Here is an 11,292-nt window from a genome sequence, read left to right as displayed (position 1 = left end):
ACACACACACACACACACACACACACACACACACACACACACATACACTCTGCTTAATGCACTTTAAAAATCACATATTTTAAACAGATGTTATTAATGTGTATAAATTGTATATACCATGTATTTATATTAATGTGTAAAATATAACAAATTCGTTTAAAAATGATTCATGTTGTTTTTGAAAATACCCAGATGAATATTCTATTCACACAGGTTACTTCACTGAAATTAAAGTTTCTGACCACATACTTGAATGAGATCATCCTTTGATTTAAAATGAAAACTTTATAGCTCCTCCTAGTCTGGAGAATCATGATTTTCTTAAAAAAAAAAAAGAATTATAAGTGTTTAACTTTTTGGTCAACCCCAAAATACATCAGTTGATTTTATTTTAATAATACATAATTATGGGCAAAATTTAGACTCTTTCAAAGTTGCCTATAGCTTATTTTGGAACTAAGGATAGATTCAATTTTTAAAAAAAAACTTTACTTGACTAATTTCTGTTGATCCTACAGGAACCTCCATAAAAACACGAACTGAAAAAGTTGAAAAGATGGTTTCACATCACAGAAATGTGAATAAACCAGTTGGTGGGATTAATGTTGCTGAGATGTTTATCAAAAAGGAAGAATTACAGGAAGAACAAAAGGTGAAATTGCTTTTACTTGCTAAACATACATACATTCATCTTTTGACAAATACATCTTAATGATTGTATTTTGTGTAGGGAAGTAGAAAACAGACATGATTAGTTAGTATAGTAAAGGTTGAGATTTCACCTTATTTTTTTTTTCAGTATTGCATTTCTTTCTGTTCATAGAGAATCAAAGGTACTGGAGTGGTAACTGGTAATCATACGTCATACACACATCACACTTTATGGGTTTTCAGAATCCTGTCGTGTAGGATTTGATGCTTATGCAGATATCAGATGGTGTGTACAAAGAATCTGAGGCCTCCAGATCCAGAAGTCCAGGGACTTCTCCACTATCCTGGAGGGGCCTGAAAGTGAAATAGGGACTTTTCAGGGCTTAGTCCCACTCGGGAGCTGGAATCAGTGGAGAAATGCTGCGGAGAGATAGGTGAATCCAGAGTTGAGGGCAGAGCCCGAGCCCCTCCGCCTGCATCAGAGAAGAGGCCTGGATGCCTTCCAAGCAGTTTAACATCCAGGGTGTCAGAAGGTTTCTGTGGCTGGAGACCTCCCGTTGTGTTTCTGGGCACAGCTCATCTGTGTTGACAGGGTCTTCCAGTCATAGTCACTCTTTTCTTCAACTCATCCCATTCATCTGTGGAATCCAGAGCATTTGTCAAACTACTTTTATTAGTGCCATTTGTGTTACACAAGCCAAAAATGATAAAGTCATGTGTCACTCAAGAGAGAACACATATGCCCTCCTTTAGAAAGGGTGGGGTAGGAATATGTGCTCCTGTCCATGAGGGCCTATTTCTCAGGGCCCTCGTACTGTAACTGGAGTTAGATTCTTGTCATTGCAGAGCAAAGAGCCCAGAGCAGGCCTTGCTCCTACTCTGGGAGCACCCTGACTTTTAGATTTTCACACCACTACCATGTAGTGTTTCTGGAATTTTTTAAATTCATGATTGGTAGAGTAGGAAACATATATTTCCATGGCACAAAACAAAAAAAGAGATGATTTCCTCAGCTTTCAAAACATGGAATTCCAAATCCAATTCATTGCACCATAGAAATGACCAGATTTACCTTGAGTCCTCTGTAGTTCCCAACTCCTTATCATTGTCAGCTGCTCTAACCAACAAAATGACTGAAGGGTGCTGCTTCCTTAAGAAACATTAATTATTCTTCATATATTTCTTTTAGCACACAGATGTGGATGATGATGACTGGGACATATCATCCTTGGAGGAAGAAAAATCTTTGGGGAAAAAAACTGGGAAAGAACAGAGAGAACCTCTACTTGTGAAGAATGAATCAAAATCTATACAAGTGCCAAGTGCCTGGGGCACATTTAATCCTAAAGGGCCAAAGGGAGAAGGTTTGTTGCTTTGGTTTCTAGTAGAAGCTCAGTCCCTTTTCTAATTAGTTGTGTTTCATATTTATAAATATCTAATTAAGCTATGCTAATATATCATCAAACAACAACATACTATTGGCATAATCAAGATCTTGATGGTTTCTTTGTGGGGTTTTTTTTGCAGCTGGCTGGTAAGGGATCCAAACCCTTGACCTTGGTGTTATAACACTGTATTAGTCCGTTTGTGTTGCTATAACAGAAATACCTGAGACTGGGTAATTTATAAAGAATAGAGGTTTATTTGGCTTACCATTGGACAGCTGCATCTGGCACAGGCCTCAGGCTGCTTCTACTCGTGGTGCAAAGCGGCAGGCAGCCGGCCAGTACAAGCAGATCACATGGCGAGAGGAAGCGAGGAAAAAAAAAAAAAAAAAAAAAAAAAAAAAAAAAAAAAAAAAAACAAAGAAAAAAAGAAAAAAGCGAGGGGGGGGGGGGGGGGGGGGGCGGGGAGGTGCCAGGATCTTTTAGACAGAGAGAAGTCTGGCTTGAGGAAGTAACCACTTGAGCTAAAGCTGACCAAAGTGCCAGGGTCTTTTAAACAACCAGCTCTCGCGGGAACTAATAGAGCGAGAACTCACTCATTTATTCCCTCTCCCCCAGGGAGAACATTAATGCATTCATGAGGGATCCGCCCCCATGACTCAATCAGTTTCCAACACTGCCACATTGGAGATCAAATTTCCACATGAGTTGTGGAGGGGACAACACATCCAAACTCCATCAAGCACCACACAGTAACCAATTGAGCCAGCTGGCCAGCCTGGGTTGGCCTGAATATGTACAACTTCCTGAGTTGTATATATTTGCTATTATTTAACTTTAGGCCTAATCTTTAAAAGTTTTTTATATTATTTTTGAAAATGTCCATTCAAATATTCTCTTCATGCAGCTGTCCCATAGAAATTAAAATTTCTGATCATACAAGTGAATTGAGACCACTCTTCTGGCAGTCTCCCTATATTTGTCTGTTTCCCTATTAAATATTTTCATTTTATTTCAAGGGAAGTTTTTATTGTCGCATTGTGGTCAGTGGGATGAATTCCAAATGAGATTATTAGTTAAAATGGTTCCTATTCACCCAGTCTAGAGCCTGGATAAGTCCAGTATCTTAACTCTTAATAGATTTAAAATTTTAAAATTAGAAAACTGTAACTTTTTTTGTCAAAGTAGTTCTTGCCCCCAGTGAAAGGGAAGTTGTGTGAAGGGCTTCCACGTGCCGACTTTGCCGCCTTCCGTGCCTCTCAGCAGTTCTGTATCAGCCCCTCTGGTGGCACCTCCGTGTCTCTAAGTGATGGGCGTAGACGGCTGTTTCTTGATTCATCAATTTTAGACATTAATGTTGATGTCCTGCTAAGACAGATGAAGAGTTGGCTCACTGTCATCACCCACTACACCTCTCGTGTTCCCTCTGCGCTATTGTTGCATCCCTATTTGTAATTTTAAATTAATACCTGTAGGTCTCTACGTTTGCTCTTTCCATCCTCACCAGTCTCTCGTGCCCTTTCCTAAGATGCACCATTGCTGCCTCTACCCCTCACTCTGCCGTTTCTCCCTCTCCAACAGGTCAGCCGCGCCTCCTGTGCCTTTACTGTCACACTGTCAGATTAAACCATCATAAAGTTATTATCTGTGCTGTGTCTAAGGACCAGCTCTGTTCAAAACCAAAAGACCATGTTGGCGTTACAGCACCTCTTAATAAGTACACGGGCCAAATGCCCCAAGTACAACTTCTGTTTCTTTCCCCAATGCCATGTCCCCGAGCTCCTGAAAGAAGACATTTCTGGAGTTGAACTTGAGTCAAATTCTCTGCACTATTCTATGTTTCATTGGCTCAAAATCATGGCACTTTTTCTTAACTTCATTGTCAAAGCCATCCACCCTAGACTTAATCTCTACTTGGCTTGTTGCTTTTATTCTCCTTTCTTTACAACATCTGTTCAGTTAGACTCCACAGCACTGTAAGTGTATTGAGCACTTTCAACATCCAGGCCCCGTGCCAAGGGCTGGGGAAGGAGCGAGCTGCAGGTCACGATCCCTGCTGCCCGGGAACATGCAGGGGTCCTGTGAGGCATCCTGAAGATGTGGCCAGTTCAAGAGTAGATTTTACAGTGGCCTCCGACATGGCTCGTGGGGGTTAGAGGGTGGAGACTTCGTGAAATGATTCAGACACTGATAAATGACAATATGAATTTTTTTTTTTTGGTGGCTGGCCAGTACGGGGATCCGAATCCATGACCTTGGTGTTATAAGGCAGTGCTCTAACCAGCTGAACTAACCGGCCAGCCCAGATATTACAGATTTTTACAGGCTTGACAAGGTGCTCGTTTAACCCCTGGTGCCTTCTCTTGCTTTCTCTCCCTCTCCTTCCACAGGACTTCAAGAAAACGAATCAAACACATTGAAAAGCAGCTTAGTAACTGTGACTGATTGGAGTGACTCTTCAGATATATAATTCCACTCATCAGAAGATTCTTCCAGAAGCCAGCAGTATTTCAGTAACCTGCCTACATGGTTCTCATGCTCCTGCCTTACAGTATTTCTTACAACAACAAGGAAGCTGATTCAAAGAATAAGGGTCTCTTTAAAGGCACCTCCTACAGTATTGAAAAACAAATTGTTAACAGTATTTTGAAATATGTAAAGGTGATTAAGACTCCTGCTGCTTAAAAATAACATGTCATGGAAGTCATAAAAAGTTTTCTCTTCAGAATGGTACTCTAGTGTTAAGTGTATTTTTTTCAACTAATTTTTAAGTGAATTTTTTTCTTAAGCAGGTTTTGGTTTGAATTACTAGAACTTTTTTTTTTATGTCTTCCTTGTGCATATTGTCACATTGGAAATGTTTATACTATAAAAGTCTGTTAGTATCCTTAAAATTGAATTAGTGGAATCAGTGAAATCTTAAAAGTTAGACTGGTTATTTTTCAATAGAAGTAAGTTTAGAATTATAACAATATAGCTAGACCCGTGTTAAATAGAATTTCCTGAAGTACTTTGTCAATTTCAGCTTTGAGCCACTGTAATTAAGCATGTTCCTATTAAAGTTATTTTCTGCAGCTGTAATCTTTATCTTGGATATTTTATGAATAAAGTGTAGCTATTTTAAGTGCCAATTAAGACTATCAGGATATGAATAGAGAAGATCGAGTCATTACTGAATTCATACATGTATGTTGTTTTTTAAAACTTTTTTTTAATGCCCAAGCTGTATTATGAAATACCTCAAAACTAATTTAGTTATATTCTTGAACAATGAGATTGTCAAAGGTCAGAAAATTCTTATAATCTGTTTTTTGCATTTTTTATATTTTGTGGTACCATGTGTACTGTTCCCCCAAAAAGTAACATTTTAACTAAATGGTTTGTTGGGTTGTAGATCGCTCTTCCTTTTGTCAACCTTTCCAGTAAAGCCTCCACTGCATCATTGTGACTGTGGCTGAGTTATTAGAGATGATTTCTGAGTTAAATTTCTACTTGTTAGGGGATTACTCAAGAGAAGCTTGCCTTAGTAGCTACACCATATAACGTCCTGACCCAAAGTCAGATGAATCTTTATCTGTTTCTACCCGCCAGGGTCCTTTTATTACTTGTGGCCCATTCCCACCCTCTAAAAACTCCTCCCAAAGGGCCAGCCCATGGCTCACTTGGGAGAGTGTGGTGCTGATAACAACCAAGGCCACGGGTTGGGATCCTATATAGGGATGGCCGGTTCGCTCACTTGGGAGAGTGTGGTGCTGATAACAACCAAGGCCACGGGTTGGGATCCTATATAGGGATGGCCGGTTCGCTCACTTGGGAGAGTGTGGTGCTGATAACAACCAAGGCCACGGGTTGGGATCCTATATAGGGATGGCCGGTTCGCTCACTTGGGAGAGCGTGGTGCTGACAACACCAAGTCAGGGGTTAAGATCCCCTTACAGGTCATCTTTTCAAAATTAATAAATAAATAACATAACTCCCAGCTTCCCACAGGGGCCATTTTATGCAAATATACTCACTTCATAGCGAAAAGCTTTTTTTCCAAAAGCTTTTATAAAATGCTGAATCACCATGCCTGAGATGGCCCAGGGAGCACCTTGTTCATTCCGTCATTTATTCAACAGATATTTCATGAGCCACTTGGTTTTGTTTTGTTTTTATTTTTAACACACATTAGTCCATTTAACTAGAACAACTTGGAAATGCAGTTATTGTTATAATCCTCTCCCTAAAGATGTGAGAAACTGAGTTTAGTAACTTGCCAAAGGTTGTACAATTGGGAAGTGACAAAAGCGGGCTCTAAACCAGATCTCTGTCAAGTTCTGTGTCCTTATTCCTGAGCACCAAGGCTTGGGGAGCCCTGAACTTCTACTAAGTAAACCCAATATTTAAGTCGGTGCATCTGTATTGTAAAAGCCACCCCTTTAACTTATCTGTTTGGGCATAACGTTCTTTTCTTCTAGATTTGGTTTGCTCCTTTTTCTTTGGACTGTTATCTCACATTGCCCCTCGTGGATGCCAAGCTAACATGTTGCTGATCCCTAATGTGGCTTCTCTGTACCTTCATGCCCTGCCCTCCCTCAGTTCCTCAGTATAATCGAAACATCATCCTCACCACCTCTGCTCTGAATAAATAATTTTGTTTTAAACACGTACCTACACAACCCTGTCCCCCGTAGTGGTCTGCAGCACCTAACCTACCTTTATGTCTTTCAGTTAATTCATATTTCTGGAAAAGATACTTCAAGTTTATCAAAGTATGGGATTTATTTAACAAACTTGTTCATTTCCTTTTCTTTCCATTGACTACCTGCCAACAATGCGATTTTAAGTCTTTTGCACTTCAGGAAAATGTTATATTCACGCACGTTTGGTGCATATTGGACAGTTTCTTACAGATAACACAGATGCCAGTTCTTATTCACAGCTTAGAACAATATATTTTACTCTAGACTGCCTCGGTTCAAAGTCCTGGTTTTGTCACTACTGTGGCATGTTATTTAAAACTCTGCTTTAATTTTCTCCCCTGTAAATGCAAGATAAAAATACTGACCTCAGGGTGGCTGTGAGGGGTGAGTGAGTTAAGGCATGTATGGTGTGTTACCTTTATTGGCTCCAGAATCACCACGACCAGTGTCCCCAGCACAGCTCTGCTGATGCCCCACCTCAGAAGCCTAAGCAGTTATTTAAGGTGGAGGTGCCACGAAAAGGGCAATAACGTCTTGGCCCCATGAGCCCTTCCCCAAGCCATCATACTGAATTGCAGTCGTGACAGACCATAAGTCGATTGCTAAGAAACTAGGTGGATGTCAACTCTGTGCAACCAGTAACATCCATTTAACCTGGACACCTTTTGGGGAACGGTCTCAGATTGTCCCCATACTGTTAATAAGACACCCTTCCTTATAAACATTCTGTTTCATAAGCGAATGGAAAGAAACAAGGAGTGGGGACGAAGACTTTCATGTATGAATGTTAAAAAGAACTATATTATGAATACTTCTTGAACCTTTGGTACTAAATACATGTTCTATAAATGTATAAAATATATTACAAATCCTGTAAATAACCTGTTTATTTTTTATAGAAAGCCACAACAGAAAGTGATTAGTATATCACTGTGTAAGAACATTTACATCCGTACAATCAACAAATACTTCAAATTGATATTTTAAAAACAGTTTTGAGTGTTAATTACAGGAGGGCGTTGATGGGATCATTTTGTGAACAGTTCACTTTTATAACAAACTCAAGATACAGCTTGCCAGCGGAGCTCTTTTAGACATAAGCATTTTTATCAAACTGTTTTGAAGGGTTTGTGGTTTTAAAATCTCCCTCTCCGCCATACTTTGTCCGAGAAGACATGACAGATGCGGCGCCATTGTATGGGTATCCCATTCTGAAAGGCAAAACACACTCTGGTAAGTTCTGTTCTACACACAGGGCAAACAAAAACAAGAAACTGTTTTTGCCAGTTTCTGTCAATAGCGAAGTTTAAGTCTCCCTTGTTTAAGCTTTCTTTTCTCTTCTCACCCGAGAAATATTTCAGTGCCATAACGTAACAAAGAGAATCTCTGCAGAAGAAATTCATGACTTTTTCAGTTCAGAGATCCCTTTTCAAAACTATTTTTTAAAACTCCTCTCTTCCTGGAGCCTAGGAGACTTAGCAGGGACCTTCATCCACTTCCTGCTTATATGGAAGTTGTGAGGAGGCCAAAGTGAAGCACATGCCCTCATATTTAGACCCATATTTTAACTTACAGAAATAACTTTGTAATATAATAATGAGGTTTTCTGAAAAAATATATATATTCCTAACTTTTCCCAATTCTGGGTTTCTGAAGTTTCTAAGAATCACATGAACCACCTATAATTCGTCCCACGTGTAATGATTTAGAATAGTATTGTACTTTTTAACAGGTAATTTATGTCTCTTTCGTACCTGGGTGCTTTGTTGTTGTCAGATATTGAAAAGCAAAATATGACACCACCAATTATGCAGAGTGAGGCTCCTGCCCATCCAATAAACAGAGCAGCTCCTAATTCATACCTGTGAGAAAGTATTACACAAGTATTACAGCTTACTGACTTGGGGAGTAAACAGTATTTAACACTGCTAGTCAACATTTACTAAATGCTCATTATGATTTTTTGCCACTGGAATGTGTAAAGGAAGTAATAACACCTTATGTCTGGGTAATGCTTTAAACTCTTCTCAAAGTGTCTTACAGCCATTACTTTATAATACTTCCTTGACATCCTGAAAGGAAATGAGAGCGTCCATGCAGGCAAGGCCAAAACAAACAAACAAAAAAAACATCCAGCATCTTTCCTCTGGGCTCTGCCTTAACCTCTCCAAGCTTTCCATCCATCTACTCTGTTCTGCAGGGGAAATCACTTAGGCAGACCATAGTCAGAAATGGGAAGGTTGCCTTTGCTTTCATTTTACTTCAATCCACTAAATGTTTATTAAGTACTTACCTGCTATGTGCAAATCGTGGTGGAAAGTGCCCATAAAGGGTAAGGGATAGAAACAGCCTGTCTTACTTAGCACTACAGCCTAACGGGAGGAGGAGTAACAAGTGATAATTTTGTGACAAACTGCTATTAAGCAACTCCTAGATGGCAGGCCACTCTGCAGATGACCAGGGCAGATGCAGAGATACTCCAGACAGTCCCTCCCTTGGGGATGTCACCATACAAAGGTATCAGTAATGCTACTGAGAACAACAAAAAATCACTTGCAGTAGAGGGATAAAATAATTCCTTTTAGGGGAGGAATATTCACGCAGAGAGACAAATAAGGAATGAGAAAATCTCGGGGACTGGGCCTGTGCTCATGTTTGCTTATCCTTGCCCTAAAGAATAGGTTGTGATTTCTTTTTTTTTTTTTTTAAATAAAGAGTAACTTTCATTATTGGCTCAGACCTCCACTGTAAGGCAGAAAAGCCTCTCACAGTGCTTTTCAGTGTACAATTAAGCTGTAGTGGGAGGGTGTGTTTCGATCATCCAGAACCTATCAGATGTGGCAAGAAAAGTAAGAGGTGAGGATAAGAAGGGGGAGGGTGGGGCCCCCCAAGGCCAGCTCCCTCCCCAGCCTTCCCCCACATCCAGGTGCAGGGCAGGGCCAGGAGTGATATAGAGGCCACAGCGTTGGGGACAGCAGCTGGCCGGAGCTACCTGTGGTTGTCCTGAGCCCGGCCTCACCCGTTCCTACTACCTCCACATGGGCAGGCTCTCTGGTGTGGTTTCAGCTGCGCAGTGGTCGTGTGACATCCCCGCCCGCTAGCCAGGGCAGCAGGAAGCAACCTTTACAGAGGATTAGGGACTATTGTGGTCCGCTGGTGTATTTTCGATTGGGATGGGGTATGTGCATAACAAAATGCTGCCTGTGATTCCTTCTTTTCTCACTCTGACTTTCCTAGGAAATACAGGTGATAGATAGACAGGCAAGGAACATCTGCAACAGAACAGCGAGGGGTAAGCACTGCTCTGGGAGCTGAGAATCTTCTCCAACAGTTCCCATCAGGCAATGGCACAGTCAGAACGTTGGTGTAAGTGCAGAAAAACACCCTCAGTCTATACCAAAAAACAACCCAAAAGAGGACTGAGGAGTGAAGTGCACAGAACAAAAAGAAAAGAGCTGGTCAGATCAGGAGTGTCAAACTGGGAGTTTTAGAAAAGATACTTTCATTAAATATCATGTTGTATATCCAGAAAGGATGTCCTGGATTTCCACAATCAGCCCTGCTTTTATGTTGTTTTAATGAGGTCACACACACAATACAAGCAGAGTGCCTGCCAAGTTGTAGGTGAGTGTCATTTGACCCCTATTTAAAACCTCTGGAAGTCCTAGGAAGCTGGCATCAGACCCATCTGTTGTCACCCTTTTATTGCACAGACAACTAAAAAAACCGAGCATGACTGAACAGTTCCACACAGAATACATCACTGTAAGATGACTACTCTACAAGTTTAGTACGCTTTCTACTTGTCTCTATTTTTTTCTCCCTCCCTAGAGGTTAGGCTGTCTTCTCACCCAACACTATGCCTTAGTGTAAACATGCCGTAAAGAAACAGTCTGAGATTTCTCTTAAAATATTGAGCTTTACTAAAATAGGATGCCAGTGCCAAGTACTATGGTGGATTAAAAATAAATCTCTAATTATCAATAGTGGTCAGTGGAGGGAGGAAGGTGATAGAAATCATAAACACAGCTTGGCATGAATTCATTGAAAGGAGCATTATAAACATCTACACGAAGTTGTTGCAAATCACAGGATGAATTATCCAGGCACATCAGGAATCCTGCCGTAAGCCATTCTGAAACTTTCAGAAGGTATTTAAGAACCATGAGTTTGGCTTACATTAATAACTGGTTCATTTATTCTTTTTTTACTTATTTTAATTTTCTCTAAATCACAACACGTAGACCCTGTTCCGAGGAAAATATCATTTCCATTTGAATTCCATTGTGAATTCTATTGGAGACCAACATTTAATAAATAGTATCTGTTTAAAGTTGATTTTAGAGGCCCTACATCTACACCATGTGAGGGCTTGTGTGACTGGATCTTTCATATGCTTTTTCTTCATTCTGTTTGAAGACATGATAGCCGGCTTACTCGACAGTGACTTCAATTCACACCTATCAATGGGTGTCATCTGACAAAATGACTTGTGTTGTTGATAGAACTGAGAAAGAGATATACAGTGTCCACTCCAATTTGTTCTTGAGGGTATCTCCTTTGACATTGAT

At 40.3% G+C, this 11,292-nt stretch overlaps 2 protein-coding genes across 5 annotated transcripts in view; one reads left to right on the top strand and one right to left on the bottom strand.

The window, feature by feature from the left end:
- The window catches only part of DZIP1 (DAZ interacting zinc finger protein 1), a 27,105-nt gene extending 21,627 nt beyond the window's left edge, over nt 1-5,478 (top strand). For all 3 annotated transcript variants that reach the window (XM_008574595.1, XM_008574594.1, XM_008574596.1), the window contains 3 exons: nt 519-652; nt 1,841-2,015; nt 4,427-5,478. In XM_008574595.1, coding sequence (XP_008572817.1) covers nt 519-652; nt 1,841-2,015; nt 4,427-4,506 — 389 coding nt within the window. In that variant the 3' untranslated portion in view covers nt 4,507-5,478. The remainder of the gene's footprint in view (nt 1-518; nt 653-1,840; nt 2,016-4,426) is intronic.
- Nucleotides 5,479-6,193: 715 nt separating this feature from the next.
- Nucleotides 6,194-11,292, bottom strand: part of CLDN10 (claudin 10) — a 119,072-nt gene continuing 113,973 nt past the window's right edge. For both annotated transcript variants that reach the window (XM_008574593.1, XM_008574592.1), the window contains exons 4-5: nt 8,476-8,583; nt 6,194-7,932 (exon numbers count right to left, since the gene is read on the bottom strand). In XM_008574593.1, the coding sequence (XP_008572815.1) occupies nt 7,812-7,932; nt 8,476-8,583 (229 nt within the window). In that variant the 3' untranslated portion in view covers nt 6,194-7,811. The remainder of the gene's footprint in view (nt 7,933-8,475; nt 8,584-11,292) is intronic.

The sequence above is a fragment of the Galeopterus variegatus genome, unplaced genomic scaffold (assembly GCF_000696425.1).
Source record: "Galeopterus variegatus unplaced genomic scaffold, G_variegatus-3.0.2 Scaffold1070, whole genome shotgun sequence".
Lineage (NCBI taxonomy): Eukaryota > Metazoa > Chordata > Mammalia > Dermoptera > Cynocephalidae > Galeopterus > Galeopterus variegatus.
This window is presented reverse-complemented; position numbering and strand designations above follow the sequence as displayed.